This window comes from Dermochelys coriacea, chromosome 1 (assembly GCF_009764565.3).
Source record: "Dermochelys coriacea isolate rDerCor1 chromosome 1, rDerCor1.pri.v4, whole genome shotgun sequence".
Lineage (NCBI taxonomy): Eukaryota > Metazoa > Chordata > Testudines > Dermochelyidae > Dermochelys > Dermochelys coriacea.
This window is the reverse complement of record NC_050068.2, coordinates 106382210-106408944: the sequence shown is the minus strand read 5'-3', so window position 1 is coordinate 106408944 and position 26735 is coordinate 106382210. Positions and strand designations below refer to the sequence as shown.

At 40.1% G+C, this 26735-nt stretch overlaps 1 protein-coding gene across 1 annotated transcript in view; it reads left to right on the top strand.

The window, feature by feature from the left end:
* Nucleotides 1-798: 798 nt before the first annotated feature.
* The window catches only part of NALF1 (NALCN channel auxiliary factor 1), a 795579-nt gene continuing 769642 nt past the window's right edge, over nt 799-26735 (top strand). Inside the window, exon 1 of the mRNA XM_038388005.2 lies at nt 799-2367. Within this exon, the coding sequence (XP_038243933.1) occupies nt 1522-2367 (846 nt within the window). The 5' untranslated portion in view covers nt 799-1521. The remainder of the gene's footprint in view (nt 2368-26735) is intronic.

The following is a 26735-nucleotide window of genomic DNA, read 5'->3' as shown; positions in this document are numbered from 1 at the left end:
GGCAGTGGAATTTGAGGCTCCAGATGGCACTCGGGGGGTTGCAGTGCTATTGCCCTGCGATGCTTTGGAGGTCTCGGAGTTATGTCCAGTGAAATACGGACTGACAGACTTAGTTTTCATGTGGGCAGTGGACTATTGGGTAATGGGGGGGGGGCATAAAAACCCTGGCAGGATCCAGCTCTCACCCGGACCCTGACTTTGTATCTGACACAGGCCATTTGCTGTTCGAGATGACACGGCACACACAAAGGACACACACACACACACACACACACAGATCCCTCCAGCCATCGCCCTGCGGGCACGGGGTGGCTCGGGGGCCACAGAGGGAAGGACGAAGGAGCCACGGGTGGGAGCAAAGGCAAGAGCCGGGGATGCTGGAGCTTAGGACGTGGCGACGCGAGGCGAGTGGCGCGGGCTGAGGAGTCGCGCTCCGGAAGCCCTCCGGCGGGGGGGGGGGGGAAAGGGGGGGCATGTGGTCCCCGGTGCCTCCCCCCCCCCCCCCCGTGGGCAGGCGGAGGAAGAGCGGCTGCCGCGGCGCCAGGATGGAGCGAGCTCGGCGCGGGAGGAGATGACGCAAAAGCCCGAGCTCCCCCCAAAAAAGTGCTTCTCCCGGACGAAGATGGCGGCAACTTAAGCCCAGGGACCAAAGATGACCGTGGCCCTCGGGCGGCAACACCCAGGCAAGCCCGCCCCGCGTGCCGGGGGAGAACCCGCCCGGCAGCAGCCGCCGCCGTCCCCGCCCCCGCCGCCGCCGCCGCTCACCGTCACCCGCCGCCGCCGCCTCCCCTTCAGCAGCCTCAGCCGCGCTCCGGGAGCCCCGCAGCCGCGCCGCGCCGGCTAGAGCGCGGGGGGCTGGGGCGGGGTGGGGGGGGTGGGTGGGGGAGGGAGCGGGGAAGACGGAGCCCGGGGTGCAGGCGTCTGTGCCAGGAGGAGGAGGAGGAGGAGGAGAAGCCGCCCCGGCAGCGTTAGGCAGGAGGGAGGCAAGGCAGGCAGGGGAGCTGCTCTCCTCCAGCCGTCCGTCGGCAGCGGGGGAAGCGGCATGCCGCGGGCAGGGGGCAGCCGGCTTTTCTCAGGAGCGCGATGGAGATCTGCTATCTGACCATGCCGGGGTGAGAGGAGGGGAGGAAAAAGAAGCAGCCAGCCAACCCCACCAGCAGCCGCCACCACCACCACCACCAGCACCAGCACCACCACCTCCTCCTCCTCCCCTCCTCCTCCTCTCCCTGCATTGTTGCTCTCATCTGCTCCACCGTACTCTGTACTGGATGGATCTGAGGTGAGACCCAGCCGGATCCACCTGCAAAACCCAACAACATTTCAATAGGGAGAGGACGAAGAAGAAGAAGAAGACGAAAGAAGAGGAAGAAAGAGAGTGAGAGCGGGAGAGAGAGAGAGAGAGAGAGAGGAAGGAAGGCAAGAACCCCCCCCCCCCCAATCTTTTAAGTCAATGCATATTGTGGTGACACTGGCAACGGAGCCCTCACGGTGGAGTCGGCCAGGGCTGTGCGTTCCCAAAATATGACCAGGGGTGCTTGGATGTGCAGTCGGCAGTACGATGACGGCCTAAAAATCTGCTTTGCATCCCGGGAGAACGAGAAACCCTTCACTGATTCAGAGAGGGCTCAGAAATGGCGACTGTCCCTGGCATCGCTCTTGTTTTTCACAGTCCTGCTCTCTGATCACTTGTGGTTCTGTGCCGAAGCCAAACTCACCAGGACCAGAGACAAGGAGCAGCAGCAGCGGCGGCGGCGGCAGCAGCCCGAGCATCCGGAGCGGGAGCTACTCTCCAGCATGGGGGAGCCCTCGCCTGCCGCACAGGCGGCCCACAGACTCCTCTCCTCCTCATTACCCACCCTGCCTCCTTCCCCCAGCAGCAGCAGCAGCGGCGGCGGCGGCGGCAGCAAAAACAACAACAACAACAACCACCACCACCACCAGGCTGTTTTTCTAGGGAACTCTACCAAACCTTTTTGGCGCCTGGAGACGTGTTACCCGCAGAGCTCCGCGTCTGGCCAGTGTTTCAGCCTGGAGAATGCAGACTCTGTGTGCCGGAGGAGCCGGAGCCGGGAGCAGCAGGTGACCGGGAATCATCCGACTCCGGGCTGGAACTTGACGGATTTTTACCTTTCCTTTTGTAATTCCTACACCCTTTGGGAGTTGTTCGCCGGGTTGTCCAATCCGGACACTTTGAACTGCAGTCTGGATGTGGTGCTGGAGGGGGAAGGCTCCTGCCGCCAGTGCGTCCAGGCTTACCAGCGCTACGACCAGCACGCTCAGGAGAAATACGAAGAGTTTGAGGTTATGCTCCAGAAGTATTTACAATCGGATGAATACTCGGTGAAATCGTGTCCTGAGGATTGTAAGGTAGGAGCCCTGCTGTGTTTTATGCTCTCTTTCATTGATGGGCCGGCTGGTTGCTTTCCCTTTTATGGTTGGTGATGTTTTTAATTCGGGTGCTGATGGCTTTAATCAGTAGGGAGGAATTGACTCTTCTAGTGGAAACTGACAAGGAGCCTTTATTTACGCATTGCCTGCAAGGAGAAGAAGAGTGATCCTTGGTCCTCTGGGAGCGCAGAGCTGGATTTCCCCTACTCATGAATATGCGATCGGCTCAAACTCGGCTGCCTGCTTCCACAGGGCTTGGATGCGGCTTAACAGAGAGGCAGGGGTAGGGGCTGCATGCCAATTAGAAGGACCAAGTACGGCAATGGGGTGTGAATGGGCTGTCCCTGGTTGTTGACGGTCTGGAGTGGACGTGGGAAGTTGGTTGTTCCGCGGGATCAGCGGCGTGGCTGCTCGGCGTTTGTGTAGGCACTCGGTGGCAAAAAGTATCTGTTTCGGGGCGCACCGGGCGAACTTTCTGATTGCTGTGTAAGCGATGGGGCTATGCGACCGTGACTCTGTCTTAACTTTCAAGACAAGTTACTGGTTGTCTTGGGCTTTTGGGTTGAATCTCAGTTAAGTCAATTGATGACTTATGTCCAATGTTAGCTGAGTTGCAAGTCGTCTTGTCTTAGAGCTTCCAGAAGCAGGGTGCTCTCCAGAATCGCTGAAGGACATATGTTTCGGTGATTTGGCACAGCATTATGAATACAGATGTGTTGTTCTCTTTAACATGGGCAATCGTGATGGGATTCTGGAGGAATCAAAAATGGGCATTTCCTAACGTACGAATAGAGATTGTGGCAATACGATCACGTGTAAAAAGGAAGACGTTCCAGATGACTATCTATGTATACGTATGTGTGTGTGTCTGAAGTCCGCTCTACACAATCTGTGGAGTGGGGAAGAGCTCAAGGACTAGAGTGGCTGTAAACAGATACTGCAGTGACCTTTACTAGGGAAGTAATGATGACAGAATTTCAATAAACCTCATCGTTATTCTTTGTGTGTTCCCCATGCTCATTCAGAACGATCCAAAGACAGATTATTTTTCTTAATAAGCAAACAGTGTCCCACGTTGGTAGCTTTCTCTCCACTTTGCACAAGACTAGTTGGCCCAGCTCTCAAGGCGGGAAAGCGCAGGGAAAGGGGCCGTGCTTGGTGCTTAAAATACAGTCTGTTTTTTTAAAAAAAATATTTTCTGAACAACCAAACCATCTACATGGCTTCTGCTCTGAACTGGCTTGCCTGAATTTTCTTGATTATCTACTGCATTGTTACCTTAACAAATCCAAACCAAATCCTGCTTTAGAAATCTGAATCAGCTGAGCACGCAGCACATGCAAATTATCTATCTGAACAGAAGGCTTTTCTGGTGAGCATATTGAACAAGAGAACCTGACTTCACACCCGTTAGTGTCTTTTAACTTTAACAGGGCCTTCTGGAATCATTTGATTATTAAGGTATATGCCTTACAGAATCCCATTATGTTGAATATGGGCAGTACTAATAAAGATAGCTTATGTATACTGCCTCAAAGGACAAACATATGCATGTCCAAAAGTCCAATAACGTTATCTCATTATGTAAACAAAACATGATGTTATCAGCAAGAAAAATATGTCTGTAGAGTTTTTCTCATTAAGTTCAATAGGAATAAAAGCAACTCACAAAGCAATTTTGGACCTGCATTTCCTGGATCATTTAACTGTATGTGCATATGTAAACACACATCACATGCATTTTATACTTCGACTACGGTGTAAATATCTTTTATCTCGAAATTGGTGGATTAGGAGGCAATAGAAAATGTTTAGGTAAGGGCCACAAGTGTGAGGGCATCATTGCCATTTCAGTAACTCCTTCACCTGGAAATTGATCTCCTGCCTTGTGCTGCCAAACGATCAATATTTACATTATTAACATGATGTTTTAAATCATAGGCTGGTTTGATTGGACTTTTTCACCACCACATTAACTGTTGCTTTACCATATATCATATCATGTGAGAAAGTGAAAATTGCATAGAATACTAATTATACAATACTGTGTATTATTTCTTTTTTTCCCACTGGGGGTTGATGTGAATACATGTTTTGAATGAGTCTTCTGAAGAGAAATAAAAAGAAAATTAAACCAGTTACATTTTTTAAAAAGAAAATATCCATACTTGTACCTTTCCAGTAAGAAAAGGGGCAAAAAAGAAATACAGAGCAAATTACTAATAGTTCTTGGGTTGGGGTTGCATGCACCAGACCTGCCTGCCAGTGCTATTCTACCCTGTATTGAGAATTTGTCCAATCAATCTATGTGACAAAGTGAAGGCAAAACAAGAACAAAAATTCAAGTAGTATTGTGCGTTTTGGAAGATATGACAAAGAAGTGATCTGGTCAACTATATTTTTTATGTGTGATAATTAATGATCAGATGCAAAGCCCTACTCCTGTTATACTGGCTCTTTTCTAAAAGAGTTGCTGTCCAGCGTGCTGAAAGACAGAGCACAATGCTTACTGCTCACATAGTCTGCATACACTGGAGATATGTAACTATGTTACATGTTCTCTCCCTGAATTTATGTGCTCATATCTTTTAGGACATTTTCAATCTTATATATCACTGTGTGAAATCCAATCATTTAGCAGTCTTAAGCTGTCTAGCACTGCACATGAAATATATTAAGGTGATTTAGTGTACTGTATACTCAATTGTATGTACATGAAATTATAAAGTCCTACTTTTTTAAAAAAATGCTCTATCTTGGGGAAATGACCTGTTTAAAAACAAATAAATTGAAAATTCCACTTTGCTATCTTTTTTTGTTCCTTATAAATACTTGATTTATTAAAAAAAAAGGAAACAGCTTTGCTTATGTACTCAAATCTGTGATAATTAAATGTCTAGATGATATTTAAGAATTATGTTAAAGCTCAACATCTAGCATCTGATGAACAAACAGAAATTTGACCTCTAATCATATATAGTTGTTATACCCCAGTTGACTAGTTAATGTGGTGTGCTGCTTTTTACTCTGTATTAAAAGACAATATGAAAAATAAAGAATTCACTCAATAATCATATATATAAAGACAGGTCAGAAGTGAAATAAGAAAATCCATTCAAGAAATTTATTTGCATTTAAGGAAGTTTTAGTGTTCTGGGAGAGTAGCTACATTCTGGAGGAGAAGAGAGCATTTCATTCAGTTAACAATTTTTAGTTGATTACAAAATCAGGAAAAGTTACGATGAATACCACTCACTGTAACATTTATATTCTGATGGACCCTCTACTCTTCCTTACCCCAGCAACCTCAAGAAACAATTGATTTATAGGTTAATAAGTGGCAATTATGACATTACTCGTTCTCTCATGCAAATTATTATACCTTTCTGTAATTATAATGTAAATCACAATTAGCAAATATTGCATTTTATTTACTGTATCATTCTGAAATATTGACTTTATACTCTCATATTTTTACCTAAAAGTAAGAATTTTATGAGTTATTGGACTTTCTTCTCTGAATGGTCTAAGGTTCATTGCATGCTTAGTAGATTCTGGAGTTTGTTTTAGTCATGTTTTGTATTATGGCAAAACCTTTGTAGTCAGAAATTGTTTGGGTTAGTATAAATTCACTTTTAGATATTCTGTTAAGCTGAATTTCATATTTAGGCTCCCAGATCTTCAAAATAAAAGCATATTAATTAAGGAGAAAGAAATTGCTTCCTCTAACATTGGTAGATCTTGCTTTTACATGTTACACATATCTGTGCATTTAAATTTGAAGCAGATTAGAGTAGTTGCTTTAAATTCTCAAGGTTCAGACACTTATACTTGACTATGCCACATAAACTGCATAAGCAATGCATACTGGTTGGGGTTTAGGTTGAGCTTCTCTGTGGACTTGTTTCTGTTTTACCTTCAATTGTTATTGTTGTTGTCTCACTGTAATTCTATTCTGGTTTCAAAATATATTTATCAACTGTTGCATAAGTCTGGTGTCTTTGAATATTTTTTGTTTGCTTTGATAATCACACATACTAGGGATGTACAAAACAAGAAGTACAACAAAGAAAAAACATTTATTTTAATGCATTTAAATACTGGGCCAGATTCTTAGCTGGTGCAAATTAGTGTAGCTCCACTGACTTTAATAGAGTTATGCTGAGTTACAACAGCTGAGACTATTATTTATTTTAAACTTTGATTTTTACAAAAAAATTGCTTTTGCTTTGTAAATATTAAGAAACAGATTGAAGTAATGTTTACATCTGCTGAAATTATGGTAATTGTGATTGATAAAATCCATATATTTTTGTTAACCAGGAATAACTGATACTGAATATAAATGGTATTGGGTTGATGTTAGAAGACACAGTTCCTAATAATGAGTTGTCAGCTTTCCGTCAGGGGAAATTTCCTAATAGGAAAACTCAATTTCTTATTCTTAAGTCAGAAGCCTATTGCTTTTCTGGAATAGAGGAAGATTCTGGCTGCTTCTGAGTCTGAACTGGGTCAAAGCACTAAGTAGGCCATACAAATGTAAAGGTTTTTTTAAATGCTGGTTTTGGAGACATAGAATATTTTCTGTATGGAAAGCATTTGAACTGGAGAATATTCTTTGCAGACACATTTATTAATGCTTGTAGTTGCTGCACTAAACAGTTAGCATCTCAGAGTCAATTATTTCACTGTAACTAAAGTGTATGAAATAAGAACTTACTGCCCTTTGTCAATACCAGCTTAAATACTGTAATGTGTTATTCATGTATTTTCATGGATTGTCATAATAACATCTAATTATTCTCTTTTAATACTAGGATACCAGAGTAGAAAAATTAGAAGATATGCCAATATTTTTACTTTCTCTGTTAAAGAAAATGGGTCAAATCCTGCTGGAAAATCTGTCACTAACATCAATGAGATGACTGAGCATCAGACTTGGGCCCACAGCTCTAAAACTATTTTGTGTATTACAATCCTTCATTGCTAAGCTCCCAATTGAAATTAGTTCAAGGAAATTGGCATGGTAGATTCAATATATTTCTTCAGTCTGGGCCTTAACCAAAGTCCAAATCAGTGGGAGTACTTCCATTACTATAATGGGCTTTGCATCAGGCCCTAGATATCCTATAGGATGATACATAAAACAAATACACTATAAAGATTAAACAATATTTAATCAGTTCACATTTGCAATTTTAAGTCCATGCTGCTAGTAAAGTTTTAAAAATAGTTGAATTTTAATGCTACTTAGTTAAAATATGGGTTTCTGAATATTATTATTATCATAAGTAGTCAGTTGATCAGTGAATATATCTGGTATGCTTCTACGCCTGGTTTTTATTTGATCATTGTGTTCAACTCTTATAAGTAAGAGGTTATTCTAGAGCATTTTAAAATAATTAAAATTACATTATTTCTCATTTCATTGGAAATATCATGGTTTGTATGAACCATGAGTTTACCGTAGTACTTTTTTTTTTTCTAAACAGAAGATACACTGTAATTGGATTTTGGTTTAAGCTCTTAGTTAAGTAGGCAGAAAAGAACAGATGAGAAATTTGAAACCAAATTTCAGGTGATGAGAACCTTTCTATTGCAAAGGTCGAATAGACTAGTATTTGACACAAAGCTACTTTGGAGTTTCAGTCACACAGCAATATTTAAAATTTAATACATTGGGGAGTGATTCTTAAAATTAATCACTAAGAGTGAAGTCTCATGATTTGGCACTGGTGGACAATATCTAGTATAAAAGGCAATGGTAAAAATTGAATTACAAAGTTGATATTTAAAAAAAAAACCTCTGGAAATATAGTGTGTATTTTTAAAACTTCTTTAAAGATGAATAACATATATTATATTGCAGGAAATTATGATCAGTTTGTTTGTTCTGAGGTAAAATTATTTTCATGCTGTACAGTTTAAAATACATCATGTAATTTAGATAACTTCACAAATTGATGTTTGTGCATATTTGTTTCCTGAACTGAATGTAATAAGTTAAACCAAAAGTGTAATTTCCCCCCCCCTGGAAATTAGTTTGTGGATTTGACATGCAGCAGAAGTCAATACCTCTATTTCTTGTAATTAAGGGCCTGATCTTGCCTCCATTTAAGTCAATGGCAACACTCCCATTTGCACCAATGAGTTTTGGACTGATCCCTAATGTCTTGATGCAGCAAACTACTTAAATACATGCCCAATCTTAAGTACATAACTAGTGCCAATCAAGTCAATAAGATTATTCACATGCTTAAACTTAAGTATTTACTCAAGTGCTTTGCTGTTCCAGGGACAGAGTGCTCAGTAGCTTGTAGATCAACCCTTTAAAGAACAAATTTCCCATGACCATAATTCTATCCTAATGACTGGATTAGTGGCAGCTGCCATTACACATGTGTGGATGTTAGAGCCATATAGGGTATGTTTATGCTGTGTTTTAAAACTTGTGGCAATAAGTCTCAGAGCCTGGGCCTAAAGACTTGGGCTCGCAGGGGCTCATGTTATTGTACTAAAAACAGCAGTGTAACTGTTTGGGCCCAGACTGGAGCTCAGAATCTGAAACCCTCACTTCTCCCTGGGCTTCAGAGCCTGGGATCCAGCCTGAGCCCAAATGTCTACAAGAGCAGTTTTTAGCACCGTAGCATGAGCCCAAGTCTGTCGGTCCAGATTCTGAGACTCATTGCCACAGGTTTTAAAACACAGTGTAGACATACACATAGTGAAGGTCTCATTGCTCTGCCTTCAAGCCTCCATTCCACACTGGTTCATTTGGATCTTCCTTGTACAGTTTGCAGGCGATGCAAAAGACTCTTTCCTTCATCCCCATTTCCTATTAGGAAACAGTCATCAGGAAGTTAAATACAGTTCTGTCGTTTATAATGCCTGAAGATCACCTGGTCTTTACTCAGTCCTTTGTCACAACAAACTCACACAGAGATTGGTGCATGTTTTGCTCCATGCTGGTCTGAGTAAGGATTGCCTAAAAGGGTAAAAAACACACATACATTGTATTCTTTAGTATTACTAATACACCTTAGAAAACAAAAAGTGACAGTAGTATTAAAATTAGGTTTGTGGGATGTTGTGTAGAAATGCTAATTCTAATGCAGCTTGAGCGGGTTTGGTTATGCATGCTGGTACCTGGTGCTGTTCTGCACCAGCATGGTGATATCACCAGGTTCATGGGACCTGTACACAGTCTCATGAGAGAATTAGAGATGTGAATGGGAGTAAATGTATTAGCTTATGTGATTGCATCCATGTTAAATGGGATGAGTGTGGTCTAGCTTCTTGTTGTTGTTGTTGTTGTTAAGGACCCTGCAATAGTATTTGTGTCTGACTCTTACAAAAGCAAATCTTGTGAGAGCAGGGTGTAAAAGAATGGTGGTCTGGTTGTTTCCCTCCTTATAAGATATTCTGAGGGGGTGTGTGTGTGTTGGGGAAGGAAGTGGATGGATTCCAACAGCTTTCATCTTCTTCTTCTCTCAGATCATGCAAGAGGGAAACTCCAAACACAGCTATAATCCCCTACAACTCTCTTCAATCAGTATACACAGATCTGCTCCCAGTGTATACTCAGAGGCACAATTGCTTGTTTCAGTGAATAACATATGGTTTCACTACATTTTAGTCTTGTAAAAACTGTAGAGCCATCATAGCCAAGAAAGCGAGTGAGCTTTAGCTTGCTAAATTCCAATTATAGAGTCAGGTTGACTGCTTGAAAGCAGGAAAAGGCAATGAAGTTGCACTGCTGTCGCTGAGGGCATGTTTTAGCCTGCAAAAAATGTGTTTTTTCGTCATGAAGATGTCTGAGATGGAAGGAACTTAGCTTGAAGTTTGAAATTCTGATTGAGTTACTTGTAAGCACAGCATGTGATATATGGAAGTCCTGGATCATTCATATGAGATCTGCACTTGGAAGGGTCTCCCCAAGGACGTTCCCCAGCTCATGCCCAAATTTGGGGTTCAGCTGATTCTGTGGTATCATTGCCCTCTCCAGATTCTGCAGAGCTCTCTGTGGGTGTCTGGACTGTGGGAAAGATGAAGATTGGGTGGGCAAGAGAAGATGTGGATGGGCCAGGGGTAAAGCTGGGGGGAGAGGGGGGAGGGGATGCACATTATCTGCCCTTCCAGTCTCATGGAGATGTTTTGGAAAAGAAAATATATTACTAGTATTATCAATTGTGCTAAACTCCATCTGCAGAAGTTTCAGGGACAGCTGCAACTGGGAGGAACCTGGGTCCAATGAAGCTACACTGCCAGGGAGCCAGAGATGGGGGCAGGCAGGTGCCAGTGAGACAGTTCAGGAACTTCACATGAATGTCATGGCCTCCTGAAAGTCTTTGAGGATGTCTTTTTTCAGGATGCTGCAGGATGCTGGTAGGATGATGCAGAGAGAGATTCTTAGGGGATTTCTTCCCTGTGGTGGTAAAACTTAGGAGATGGGATGATCTGAACTGAACTTATTAAGAGGCAATATAAATAGGATGAGATTTCCAAAAGTGCTGTGCTTTTTGAAGTCAACGAGAGGTTTTCCATTGTCATTAATGGGATCATAGCTAGGGCAAAATTGAGGGCCACTTTTGCAATGAAGTAGTGAATTTTTCAAATGTATCTAGTGAAAAATTTAAAGCAGCAGCATTTTAAAAAATAGGTTATTTTAGTATTGCTTGAATACAAGATGTTCTATGGTCTTCAGGCGAATCAGAAGCATTTTCTCAGGGAATGAGTGTAATTCCAATAGTTATAAAAATATCTTGAATGAGCCCTGAATGTATATTTAATTCTGGATGGTCCTTACTTCTGCACAGTGGATTATAAATTGACTTTATTTGTCTGAGTACAACATGCAGATGCCACTGACAGCCTGGCTAGCGGGTGGCTGAAGGAATGGCTAGAACAACACGAATGACGTGTTGTGATCGGTGCTCTCTGTCGGGGCTGATGGAACTATTGATCAAGGTGACAAGGTTACAACATGCAGATGGAATCTATAGCATGTCAAGCTACTTCATCTTTGTGGAGTATTGTCATTGCAATGAATGCTTTCATTACATGTTCAACGTATTAGCAATCAAAACCATAAGGAAATTTCTCATGAAAGAAAAAAAATAGTCTGTGATAAGTAGCTGACAGTGTTTTTCACTTTGTCAGTTATTCTTTTAGGGAAATAAACAGACGTGTTTTAGAATTTATTGTGCATTTCTGATCATTTTTCTACTTTGGTTAACATGCTTTTAATTTGTCAAGAGTTACACTTATGGGAGATATTAGCCCTTTCCATCACATTTAAATTTGTATCATTATGCATCCACTTAGGAATATAGTTTTGATTTAAGGTTCTATTATATAAGGAAGATTTTGAATAACTCTAATATATATTAAAGCAAATTAGAAAAGTTAATTATATTATCTCTTAGATTAACATGTTACAGTAATTGAGTTCTAAATACAAAATCATAAACAACTAACATTTCTAAATGTGTTATTACAAATTATTTTCATTAGGTGAGAACCCTTCTGGGGCATAACAATATATCTATACAAGTGACAGATTAGAAATTAGCTTTAAAGTAAAGTTTAGTTTGTAACAACAACATAAGAAAAAACAAAGTAAATGGAGGATTATTTTCAAATGTCACATTCCGGCTTTTATTCACATTGTATATTATTGTAGAATAGATACTGCATGTACATGAATCCTGAAAATTTGCTCAGCAAAAAGTGAATGGAAATCACACTTGAGTACCCTTAACGTTTTTATCACATATGATGTTTTTTCAGAATAGGCTTCTATACAGAAATGTGTTGTGAATAATAAGAACACCGTATTTAGTCACAGTTGCAATAAAAATGCTTCTATATTGAGAGATTTATAACTGAGCTGTAAAAGGAAATCACTCCAGTCTGAAACTTGGTGTAGAAGCACTCAGATTGGGAGTAGAATTCTTTACAATAGATAAATGAAAATAGCTCTTTCATGTTCAAGATACCAGAGCAGAAAAAGAAACACAGAAATTGTCTGTGTCAATCATTTTTTTGAGCTCCTGCAATTTAAACAGCTTTTTGCATTACAGTTGAAAATGTGCAGAAAACTAGGTTTTGATGTGGACTAAAACCTTTGGTAATTTTCAGAAGAAATTACTCTTCTCAATACAGAGTAACTTTGTTTTGTCAAATTATCTGGCTAGAGTCTGTTACAATCTTAGTGTTCAAGTCTATATTCTTTAAAAGAAAAGGAGTACTTGTGGCACCTTAGAGACTAACAAATTTATTTGAACATAAGGCTTGTTACCATGAAAGGTTTTCCTCCTCCACCCCCAATCGCCGCTGCTGGTGATGGCTCATCTGAAGTGATCACTCTCCTTACAGTGTATATGATAAAACCCATTGTTTCATGTTCTCTGTGTGTGTATATAAATCTCCCCACTGTATTTTCCACCAAACGCATCCAATGAAGTGAGCTGCAGCTCACGAAAGCTTATGCTCAAATAAATTTGTTAGTCTCTAAGGTGCCACAAGTACTCCTTTTCTTTTTGCGAATACAGACTAACACGGCTGCTACTCTGAAATCTATATTCTTTGTGTACCTAAATTGGGTGCAAGTTTGGGCCCCGTTTGTGTAAAAAAAAAAAAAAAAAGAGGGGGGGAATGTTATTGTCCAAAGCACTCTGAGCTGAAGATTTGCCACGGACTTCCAAGGAAGCAGGACTGAGCCTCTGGCCATGATCAGTCCATAACTCATCTATAGAGGTTGTGGGTTTGCTCCAGTAGCTTGTCCACATGAAGAGCTTCCAATGCAGTAAAGGAAGCTTCATTGGGTGGAATTGCTGTAGGATTTTTGCTATAAGGAGAGATCCATTATACTGAGACTACTTAGAGAGGGCCATATTTTCAGCAAGTTCAAACTATACTTAATACTTTTGTCTATTTAAGTGAGATCCTTAACATAATATACTTTAATCTTAGATATAGACATCTAATGTTTTTAGTGTCATATCAGGGATTCTAAATGTTATTTTGTCTACCTTAAACTCATTTTATTTCTAATGATATTCCCTCTAGTACTGCAATTAGCCAACAGACATTGATTAATTTATCCTCACTGTCTTTGATATTGGTTAGAATACTGGTTTGGTTTAATGTCAAAGATGAAAAGTTAACATTGTCTCCCTGATATTAGAAGTTGGAAAGTAAAAAAAAAAATCATATACCTCTCCCTGTGCATTTTGTTATTAAAACAAATGGTCAAGTTCATCTAATACATTTTGTTTCATTAGAATTTACATTTCATTTCCTGAGTAGAGACAAGTATCCAAAATACAGCCACCAGATCATCTCGAGGCTATTGCTGGACAAACATCTGCATAAGAGCAAAAGCACCTAATTTTTTTCTTTGCTCGTTTGATGTAGACATGCCAATGAATGAGGACAAGCACCAGGATGGATTTTTAGCTGCAGGCTGCAATTTTAGTAACGTTAACACTGGGGAGAGTGCTACCTCCCGATCATGCATCCTGCCCATCGTTCATCCTGCCCATCGTCCATACTCTCAACTACCAGGCCTTTTAAGTGGTTCCAGTGTAGGGGCTACACAGGTTCCTACCATAAAACCCATAACACAAAGTAGACTTTTCTCAGTCTATCCCTAGGACTCAGCTCTCTCTTCTGAGTCCTATCATCTCCATCTCTGCACAGGGGAGAGAGGGTACTAAAAGGTGCGGGGGGACGTGAGGGGGACTCTGGCATGCGAAAGACATAAGGTCTTCCCCTATCCCATGAGCATAATGCCTATCAGTAAAATCAGGTCTTTTACCATAGTCTTCTGGAGAAGCTTTGTTGTGCATTAAGACAGAACGGAAATGGGCAACCTCTGATCCTAGATGAAAGTTTTCTTGCAGGTGTCGCTGCATAGTACCTGCCAGAGTTGGCGTGGTATTATAAAGATGTAGAAATTTATGAATAAAACACATTTAAAAATATTGGGCCAAACTATTCTCTCAATCCCATTTGTGTGACTGGGTAAGTGTATTGCATACAAATCTATCTATGACAAATAGGAATTTTAAATGATGCTTTATTTTCACCCAAATAGATATGGTCTGATTCTTCTTTATGGTAAATCAGGAGTGAGTTCATTTAAATCAATGGCATTACTCCAGAATACATGCGGTGAGAGAGCAGAATTAGGCCCATGTGGATTAAAACTCCAAAATGTGAAACGCAGAGGATAAACTTTATTCAGATTACTGAATTTGCTAGGAAAGGGGAAGCACAAAATGATGTTTAAAATGCCCAGTTTCCTGTACTTGACTGATTATATTAATTTGCTGTTGATGTTAGACTAGTGCTGTTTCTATTCTGTGTTGCTGTGTTTGGTCTTGATCCCATTCTCCTATTCTATTGATTTTTCAGACATACCATGGCAAAATACGATGCACTTAATTTGCTAAAGCTATGAAAGGAAAAATTACTGAGAGATAGCTCAGCAGAATTAATTTGCTTCTTCCAAACAACAGTATAGGTCATTCACCAGTGTTGTAAGGGATGATACTAGTTAATACAGAGTAACTCCATCGACATCTAGATTTATACTGGTGCATCTGAGTTCAGAATCTAATAGAACTGGTTGAAAAACAGAATTTCTGCTCTATGGGAAATTAGAGCATTTCACAATTTGTTTTCATGCTAAATGGGAATGAAAAGCAAAAGTTTGAAATTACACATGGAAATTCTGAAAATTTTTGATTCAGAAACATTGAAACATGTAAAGTCAAAACATTTTGTTTCAAGAATATCAAAAAGTTTTATTCTGATAATGGTTAAACATTATAATGTTATATAAATTAAACAAATTATATTATTTTAAATTTAATATGTACTATTACAATTGATATAATATAAAAACAAAAATAATCAAAATTATAGTCAAAACAAAACATTTTTACCTTATTGAAATGAAATGTTTCAACATCATCATAATATGAAATGATTCATTTAGGCTTTTTCTCATAAAAAAATCATCATGTTGCTATAAAATGTATTGATTTGATCAAAACTGCATTTTCTGATGGAAAATGGTTCAAAATGTCACCAGCTCTAATAAATAGTATTGGAATATGATTGGCAGATCAGACTCACAGGGTTGTCAATATTTCAGATAATGAATGATTCGGGAAGTTTTTTCTTATTCATGCAAAACAGAATAAGGTGGTTATGTTAACTGCTCCAAGTGCAATAGATGATGTATCTTAAAGAATTACTTTAATGGATTAATTTATGAATACTTTTAACTAATAAAAGGTCAGACAAGACATTTTTCTGGTACATTTTTATCATTTTTTTAGGTAGATGGCTCAAGTTATGGTAAGATTTTTTTAAGATTGTCATCAAGGGCTGATTCTGTCTTACTGCTAGTTTAAGCAGAGCTTGTATACACAATAGAAAGGCGACATTTTAAACATTAATTCCCAGATAAATAAATGAGTTGTGGTGGAGTTAAAATGGAGCATATGTCAGTAATCTAAAGGTAAAATCCTTACAAGAAAGTTTCAGTTAGCAAAATCAATGAGGAGAGAGCCAGGGAAAGTCAAAGTTAAGAGGATTCTTACTCAAAACACAAACTTCGCAAGTATAATAATTTGCAGTTAAGGAATCAAAACAACCTTATCTCTGCCCCCTTGACTATTTCAATTCCCTTCTTTATCCCTTTTATAGCTACTTTCTATGATGCAATTTTATTTGGACCAAGGACTTTTTCTAAAGACTTTAAGAAGTCCCCAGCTATTCTACTTATACAGCTTGCAGGTGGAGTAGTAAAAATATGCACTACAGATTACTGGTTTATAAATGAGGCTTGCATCATTGGTTGGCACATGAAATTATAAGGCCAGATCATATAAAGTGCTGCATACCTTCAGTACCTAACATGATAGGGCCCATTAATGGGGACTCAGGAACAATTATCCTGAATATGCTATTTACCTAACCAGGAATTTGTAAGTAAGACTTTTTTTCCCCTGTGGAGTGTGTAGGATGTAAAGAAGCCTGGAATTGGCACAACAAGTGTGATTAAGAACAAGACCTTCTAGTTGTTATGGTACCCAAAGAAAGTGATGTTCTTTGTTAGGGATGGATAGGCTGAGTTTTTTTAATTTTCTCAGGGCGCTTTACATGGGAGGAGTTAAGTTATTTTGGTTACCTTAAGTGTGAATTTTCATACTTTCAGATGTTTGGGTTTAAACTGAATTTGGAATTTTTCTGCTTGCTCAGGTTCTTTTTTAATGATTAAAAATTTCTTATAAGAATTTTCAGCCTTAAATTGCTGAATGTATCCTGTGAATCTTAACCTCACATTAATGACTTTTTTGGTCTAAATTTTCTTAGTTTTCCATAGAGTCCTAACATGATACTGAGCAAAGAATGGAGCTTTGGGCTTAGGAGGGGTGCAGAGTGGGAGAGGAAAGATGTGGCATTCTCTCTTTCCTTTAGAATTCTTGAAGTCTGTAGAGGAGATTCATGCCTCTTGAAGTTCCTAGGAGACATCTAGAACTCCCTGTGAACCTTATTAACTCACCATGAGGGGCCCCAGTTCCCTTCACCTCACAAATTTAAGAGCCTTTCAGATCCCACCACTCTACATTGCTTGCAAATGTCAGGAGGCTTGTTGGACCCCCAACCCCCTCCCCCCCCACAAGCCTTAATGTAAACTATACAGTTAAAATGTCACAATTTTACTCCACACAAAGTGTAATCCACATGCAGAGGTACACATGCCACACAAAACCTGAGTGCATGGGCTTTGTGTGAGGAATTACTCGGGTATTGAAGAGAATGAAATCTATGCCCAACCTTCATGCAATATCCAAATCAGCTCAGCAGTTTCTTTAGGGCTGCTACTTCAACCCTTGGACCAGCTCAGTGATCCATCCAGTTCAGTACCCTGTCTCTGGCAGTGGACCGGGGGAGGTGAAAGACTTGGCTGATGGAGAATGTTTCTTCCTAATTCACACTATGCAGTGATTGGCATATAAACATTCATGCTTGGGGACATATGTTTTCTCTATATATTATTTTGTCTAGTGTACCTGGGAGTGTGCTCATTATGGAGGAGCTGTGGTAGGGACTCTATTGTTAGGGTAACATTTGAAAATGAACTTAAAATGGAATATAAATCCTTGTTTTTCTTTAAAAGCCCGTTGTCATTCAGTGAGAAAATTTACACAGAGCTGGTTTGTAGGCCCTTTGAAGTTTTGGTTTTGTTTCTCTTTGTAATTCTTAATGTGGCTCTGGCTGGAATTGTTCTTTGGTAGCCTTATTATCCATTGTTGATGGATATCTGTAAAAAACCATTGTATACCTGCACAAAATTTGGTAGAGAGGTGTATCCCCTATGGTAATTTAAAAAATGTTGGATTTCAGGTTATTTTTGTCGATTGTACACCATAAGCAAAAGTTTATGCACAAGCTGTTAGAGAAAGTTTATGTGCAGCTGTGCATAAACCTTCTTTGCTGTTTGTGTCACTGCACACACACTTGGTGCCATTCATAGACAGCTGTTGACGCAAACGGATTTGTGTGCAGCTCCTATGCATAATGGAGAAGAATTTGTTTGTGGCTTCTGTGCATATCTGAAAAGGGTCTCATAGGCAGCTGCTGCCACATAAGAGTTTATGGGCAGCTTGAGCTCCTGTCACATAGGGTTCATATGCAGTAGCTGCCGGTGCATAAAGCCTTCTCTGTTAGCATCTACACTTACCTTATGTTTGCAATGCAATTGAAGGTGTGTTTTGCAGCTTGGGTGGGCTTACCTGCGCTAGATTTAATTTAGCTAGCACACTAATAATAGAAGGGAAAATGTGGCATCATGGACTTCGGCGTGGGCTAGCAATGTGTGTATGTACCCTGGGTCCCTGGCATGCTTGTACAGCCCACTCTGAATGGCTGTATCTTCATTGCTATTTTAAGTGTGCTAACTAGATTGAAGCTAGCACATGTATGTCTACCCATGCTGCAAATCACACCTTTTATTGCAGTGTAGATGTACACTTAGCTGTTGCACGACACCAGCCCCTTTCTTAGGAATGCTAAAACAGTAGGAAATTAATGTACAACAATCTTTGTTGTGAAGCTGTTAGCATTGCTCCTCACTTGACACAAACCTGCAAAAGCAAGCAAATGGCCAGTTAAATGACTTTGCAGTACACACCCTCTTCTCCTTCATCCATACACAAAACTACTTCCCATTACTAAAACTACCGTTCACCTTGTTGGATGAAGAAAAGAGATCCACTTCAATTTAGGCTTAAACAGTTTATTTTAGCCTTTATTGTGTCCATTTTAAGACAATGCTGTTATTATTTATGAATTGCATATACATGCAAAAACAAAGCTGAGAAAGGTAAATTATCAAGTTGCTTTCCTAGAGGACAAGGTAACTCTTTTCAAATCTCTGGTCTCTGTTAGGTTTGCCCCTGTGTCTTCTCCACTCTCTTCTTATTGTCAATCACCTATCTTTTATCCCGTGTTCCATAACTTTTCACAGACTCAGCTTACCAGGTTACCTCATCTGTGTACTATCTATTCTAAACCCCTAATTAAAACATTCACATGATTAAATCACAATAACTAACCTGAACAAATACATTTTTTGCTTATACTGCTAAAACTTATTTTTATCTGTCTGCTTCTGTTATGCCCCCTGACTCCATCCAGTTGTTATCTTACAATAGTTGGTATTCTTCTTACTGATCTTTTTTTTGTCCTTGAGTTTTTCTTGTTAGCTTGTCTTGCTGGAAATGGGGGGCTGCACCTGAAGCTAACAGGTTGCTCTTGACACTCTGTTTCACCATGCTATTGGCACAGACTAAAAGTTTTACATATAAGATGCACAAACCAGTTTCATGGTTTACACAACCCTGAAGCTGTTTCATCTAAATTCTGAAATGCTGACTCTGCAGAGACCTACAAAAAGCAGAAGTTACTTTATATTTTCATATACTACCACACACAATACTCACTTCTCTAACATTTAGGATATATATTTGACTAATACTGTTCCTTACAGAGTTCTCCAACAACCTCAACCTACCCTTCTCCCCACCACCCTTCAACCCTCTCCTATCACTATTAGTGATGGATTTCAGGGCAGTAGTGTGTTGAGCTAGGTGAGGATAGATTGATATAAGGGTTGATTGAAGATAATCATCCCTGGGGGACAGAGATAAGGTTGTGGCATGTGGTTTGTCACTGATCTCTGAACCTCCTCTATTTCTTAAGATAGTTTGCCCACAGCTAAATACTGTATTACAGGTGAGGACATATTATTGATTTATATAATGAAACTGTAAAGTCATCAGTATTCTTTTCCATCCCATTCCCACTGCTGCAAAAAAAGCAAACATCATTCTTGGAAGTATTAGCAGGAGTGTTATAAGCAAGAAGTAAAAAGTAATTCTTCCATTCTATTCCACGTTAATTAGGCCTCAACTCCAGGCACCACATTTCAGGATAGATGTAGACAAACTGGAGAAAGTCCAGAGAAGAGAAACAAAAATGATTAAAGGTCTAGAAAACATGACCTATGAGGAAAAATTGCATTTTGTTTAGTTTTCAGAAGAGAAGACTGAAAGGGAAAATGATAACAGTTTCCAAGTTCATAAAAGGCTGTTAAAGAGAGGGAGAAAAAATATTTCCCTTAACCTCCGAGGATAGGACAAGAAGCAAAGGGCTTAAATTGCAGCAAGGGAGGTTTAGGAAAAACTTCCTAACTGTCAGGGTAGTTTAGCACTGGAATAAATTGCTTAAGGATGTTGTGGAATCTCCATCATTGGAGATTTTTAAGAGCAGGTTAGACAAACACATGTCAGGGATGGTCTAGATAATACTTAGTCCTGTCATCAGTGCAGGGCACTGGACTAGATGACCTCTTGATGTCCCTTCCAGTTCTATGATTCTATGATATGTTCAAAGAATTCAAATATGTTAGTGAGGGACACAAGCCATGCTGCTTTGTTTCTGTCTTATCATGTTCATCTAGGTGTTTCAGAATTCTATTTTTAATTATTGCTTCAACCAGTTTATCTGGTACTGATATGAAGCTTACTGGTTTGCAAGTCAGGATCCCACCTTCCCAAACACAGCACTTGTTTAAAAGATAAATGCAACAGTTGTTCTCTTTCAGACCTCAGGAAGGTAACTGATTTTAGTGAGAAATTAAATGGTTTTGTTTTATTATTGTTCTCAAATTGCTTCAGCACTCTTGAATAAACAGCATCCTGTCTTAGGGATGTGTTGATCTTTAATTTATCAATATGTTCCTCTTCTGACATTTGAATCTTCGAATGTACCTTAAATTTATTACTTGAAAAGAATAGGTATCTCTCCAGGATTCTCTGTGGTGAAGAGCAATGCAAATAAATCATTTAGCTTCTGTGCAATATCCTTATGTTCCTTTTACTCCCTGGTAGCCTAAGGGAGCCACCAATTCTCTTTCAGGTTCATGTTTCTGATATATTTTAAAAGTTTTTTATAGCTTTGGCTATTCACTCATCATATTCATCTTAGCCCTCTTAATCCCCTTTTTATATGTTACCTGCCATAGTTTATCCTTGAGGAGGGCCTTAAGTTACCTGCTCAACGTACATATATTCACCACTTGGCCATGAGGGAAATAAACTGGGCAGCCTTCCACTCCGATGAACCTGCTTTTGGTATTCTACATTCATACTTAAACTGGAGTTTTTACTCTGTCACTGGTGGCTAGGCTGTACTAGGCTTTATCTTTAAGTTAGAGGCTAAGGGCTTGTTTTTACTACGGGGGTAAGTCGACCTAAGTTATGCTACTCTAGCTATGTGAATAATGTAGCTGGAGACAGCGTAACTTAGGTCGACTAACCCCGGTGTCTTCACTGTGCTGCGTAGATGGGAGATGCTCTCCAGTAGACTTCCCTTATGCTTCTCGGAGAGCTGGAGTATGGGGGTCAACCAGAGAACACTCTGCCATCGATTTAGTGGGTCTTCACTAGATCCACTAAATCAATCCCTGCTGCATCGATTGCACCAGTGTCGATCTGCCAGTAATGAAGACCAGCCCTAAGATATTTGTAGTTTATTTAATGGGTTTTCTTTACTTTACATTGACAAGTAATCAAGCAGCCTACTCATCATCAGTACTGAACACCCATTCAGGCCAAACTCCTTTGTGTTCACTCTATCAGTGCTTTACTCTCTCTGGGTCTTTCCTCTGTTTGAGATTTTGTGATGTAAAATTACTGTAGCACAAAAATTGTGTCAGGGGGTATGTGTGTGTGTGTGTGTGTGTGTGTATAATTCCAGTATTTCAAATTTGTTTTCATCCCAGATTGGGACAAAATGTCAAAATACTGACATTTTTCACAGAACGGAAAGACCAAAACCTTTCCATTGGGAAATGCTAAAACATTTTGTTTTGAATTTTTGATTGAAATGGGACATTTCAACATTCCTGAATCAAAATATTATATGAACTGAAATAATCTGTCTCCCCATGAGCTACCGGGTTGTCTCTGTAATCTGTGATGCTTCATGAGAGTCTTATTCATGACCTTGCTTCATTCATTCATGCTTCATGCCCTATTCTCCTTTATGAACCATGAGTACATTTCCCATCATGCTTCATGGCCATGTAACTCCCATGTTGCATTGCATCAGTTCAGCTAGAGGGGATACCGTAATACATCATAAGAGATGCAATCCAGCCAGGGAGTCTGGACCATAAAGGATAATAAGGCATGAGGCACATAAAATACAACTCCATGAAGCATCACAGCAGCACAGATTAGTTTGTCTTTAGTTAATTCTCATTTCAGTGCCTGATCTCAATGTGTGCACTGTGCAGAATGCTGTAAACCACTAAAGATTAAAAAATTTGAAACTTATAAAATGTATGTATGTAGACTGCAGCAAGAGATCTATGGAAAATTTTACTTCATTTCGTAATACTATCTCCTAGGGCTTTCAGTAATGAATGTGCCTGTTACAGCTATGACACATGTTAGAGGGGTACAATGTGCATTCCACTCACTAACAGTGGTGTTGCAGAGGTAGTGGGATTATTTTCTCCTTTCTCTTCCATTCTCAGCCCCCATCCAAGTCATGTGCACCTGCAGTGTTACTGTCATGGAGCAATGCCTGTGCTCCCCAATTTGATTGAACAGAGGTAAGTGGGGAGGAGAATGTAAGAAAGTAAAGTGGAAGAGGGGTTTCCTAGCATACAATCTCCCTCTTGTGTGGCCTCAAAGGGCACAATCAAGCTCTTTCTCTGGAGATCTACCCTCCAGTAATAGCCTTAATAATAAAACTGTCCCCTCCTCTTAAAATATACTATCCATATCCTGAGGGAAACAGAATAAAACAAACCACTTTAAATCCAGGTGTTCCCATTCCAACAACATTTCCAGACATGTAAAAGAATAGAGTATGATGGTAGTAGAACTGCCCTTTTCAGTCTAAAAAGTTCTCAGATTATATAGCAGATGAAACAATAATTTTCTAACTAAGTCACTGTCCTCAAGTTGACAAATGTTCTAAAGATAATTTTATACAAATAGGGGAAGCTCTTGCCCTGGTGTAAGCAAGTGCAGTTCCATGGGTTGCAGAGGACCTGTGCCTGCTTCATTCATTAATTTGGCCCATGCTACTTCCTAAAAGCACATTTCCAACAAAAATACTAAGGGGCAGATCCTCAGCTTGATTAAACCAGTGTAGCTCTGTGGAAGTCAGAGGTGGTAAGCACCTGCAGCTGCCGTTGACATCAATGGATTTATGTCAGCTTATACCAAGCTGAGGATCTGGCCCTAGGGTATAATGTTGATTAAAGCTTAAGGGCCAAATTCTGCTCTTGAGCATATATGAATGGCACATGTTGATTTGTATTGAAGCCTCATGTGTCTATCTGAGGGCAGGATTTGGCCTTTGGGAAGAAACTACTTTAAATCTATGTCAATGGCAGAGTTCTTATACTAAGGGGAAAAATAACTTTTTAAATGTATTCAAACCCATGTAGTTAATGGGAACTGAATGTGCTCAGCACTTCTGAAAATCAGGCCACATTTATTTGGAAACATAAATATGGATTAGGTGGCTAATGTTAGGGGCAGAAATTTGAAAGTTTTAAATGACGTTTTTAAAAGGTCTTGAATAATACTTTTAGATATTTTTACAAAAGCTACTGACCACCATGCTGAACAGTCCAGAAATCTGTACTAACCTACATATATTTTCAAATACAACATCTTAAATTATAAAGATAGCCTTAGATCATGCCATTGCCCAAATACCAATAGTCTATATCTGTCACTGATCTACTGTCTCTGTTGAATGCAACACCCTGTCAATCTGTGAGAAGAAGCACTCTGGGTTTACACAGTTCTTCCTTTCATTGAGTGACAAGAGGTGCAGCATCCATCTGACACAAATATAGAGACACATGCATACAGACAGCACAACTCCCAGCTACATGTCACAGCAGCCAGTGTGGGTGCTACTCCAAAAGCACAAGCCCAAGATACTTGAGCAAAATCTACATCAGCTGTCAGTGGTCAGTCACTAGAAACTGACATCACACACACACTTTAACATGTCTTATATAATATTCTGTCTAATTGCAGTTGGTAATACATAGATAGAGACTTTAGCCAGTATGTTACACAGTGAATCTGCTATCTTTTTTAGTAGGATAGGCAGGTTGGCAGAAGTGCTGGTAAAAGGTTTGATATGGCTTGATGGTGATTGACATTATAGGGAGTGCTTGTGCCCATTACCATGTATAATGAGAGTGGATATCTATTTGGATTAAATGAAACTCATTCTTCTTCCTAACTTACTACTTTTTGAAGACCAACACAACCACCTAGCAGTACAATTTCTGTATTTCTGAAGTAATTTTACCTTCTCTTCACACAAAATCAGTTCATGTGCAGAGCCCTGCACGGATACAACATTTGCATCTGCCTTCAATCTGCGATCCTCCAAAATGGTCTGCAGATATAAAGCAGATATCCATGGTTTGAAGGGGTCTATTCATGTGTTTTTCTTCTTTTTCCTTAGTGAGACAGCCTATCACTTACCATCTATCTCTACTGGATATGGTGTATTATAAAACCCCAGCAACTACTATTACTAAACAGCTTCCAAACTGCTGTCATATTTGGATGATGCACAGCACTGGGCACCAATGCTTTGATGTTGTATTTTAGCATACAGAAGTCTGTGTTTTAAAATACATCCGCAAAGTAACTTTTACCTCATAATCAACACCATCAAAGCACCATCGATTTCAGGGTCTCAGCATACTCTGTATTAGCCAAGTTTGTACCATTAAAAGAGTGAAAGACAATAGGTACACAAAAAGAAAAAGAGTACTTGTGGCACCTTAGAGACTAACAAATTTATTTGAGCATAAGCTTTTGTGAGCTACAGCTCACTTCACCAGATGCATTCAGTGGAAAGTACAGAGGGGAGATTTATATACACAGAAAACATGAAACAATGGGTGTTACCATACACACTGTAATGAGAGTGATCAGGTAAGGTGAGCTATTACCAGCAGGAGAGCGGGCGTGGAGGTGGGGGGGAACCTTTTGTAGTGATAATCAAGGTGGGCCATTTCCAGCAGTTGACACAAGAGTCACAGTCCACACAAGAGATCCACTTCCTGGACAGTACAGTGCTAATAAACGATGGTCACATAAACACACCCTATACTGGAAACCTACTGACTGCTATGCCTACCTACATGCCTCCAGCTTTCATCCAGACCACACCACAAGATCCATTGTCTACAGCCACGCTCTACGATAAAACCACATTTGCTCCAACCCCTCAGACAGAGACAAACACCTACAAGATCTCTGTCAAGCGTTCTTACAAATACAGTACCCACCTGCTGAAGTGAAAAAACAGATTGACAGTGCCAGAAGAGTACCCAGAAGTTACTTACTACAGGACAGGCCCAACAAAGACAATAACAGAACGCCACTAGCCATCACCTTCAGCCCCTAACTAAAACCTCTCCGACGCATCATCGAGGATCTACAGCCTATCCTGAAGGACAACCCATCACTCTCAGAGATCTTGGGAGACAGGCCAGTCCTTGCTTACAGACAGCCCCCCAACCTGAAGCAAATACTCACCACAACCATAAACCACACAACAGAACCACTAACCCAGGATGCTATTCTTGCAACAAATCCTGTTGCCAACTGTGTCCACATATCTATTCAGGGGACACCATCATAGGGGCTAATCACATTAGCCACACTATCAGAGGCTCATTCACCTGCACATCTACCAATGTGATATATACCATCATGTGCCAGCAATGCCCCTCTACCATGTACATTGGCCAAACCAGACAGTCTCTACATAAAAGAATAAATGGACACAAATCAGACGTCAAGAATTATAACATTCAAAAACCAGTCGGAGAACACTTCAGTCTCTTTGGTCACTCGATTACAGACCTAAAAGTGGCAATTCTTCAACAAAAAAACTGACTCCAACGAGAGACTGCTGAATTGGAATTAATTTGTAAACTGGATACAATTAAGTTAGGCTTGAATAAAGACTGGGAGTGGATGGGTCATTACACAAAGTAAAACTATTTCACCATGTTTATCCCCCCCCCCGCCACTCCCACTGTTCCTCAGACATTCTTGCTAACTGCTGGAAATGGCCCACCTTGATTATCACTACAAAAGGTCCCTCCCGCCCCCCCTGTTGTCCTGCTCACCTTACCTGATCACTCTCATTACAGTGTGTATGGTAACACACATTGTTTTATGTTCTCTGTGTATATAAATCTGTATATTTAAATCTCCCCACTCTATTTTCCACTGAATGCATCCGATGAAGTGAGCTGTAGCTCACAAAAGCTTATGCTCAAATAAATTTGTTAGTCTCTAAGGTGCCACAAGTACATCTTTTCTTTTTGTGGATACAGACTAACACGGCTGCTACTCTGAAATAGGTACACAGTCAACACACCTTCCTTTAATATGTTACCCATATTTATTGTATGAAGAGGGGTTGGCGTTAATTGTTTCATTGTAAAATGAGGCCTCATTGTTATTCTGAGTCTAGGTTGACAAATTATGGGTCAGATCTGCTAAATGGGCTTTGTGCCACACCACAAGGCAGCCCTAAGACTTACTTAAATGATCACTTGTGGTTTCCCACTGTAGCAGCTGCTATGCAACCCCCTGCTTCCCAGACCCTAGGGTATGGAAAAACATCATGTCTAGGATGTTCCTGCCCTGCAATTAGATCTGGTTGAAAAATTTTAGTTGAAATGGGATTTTTTT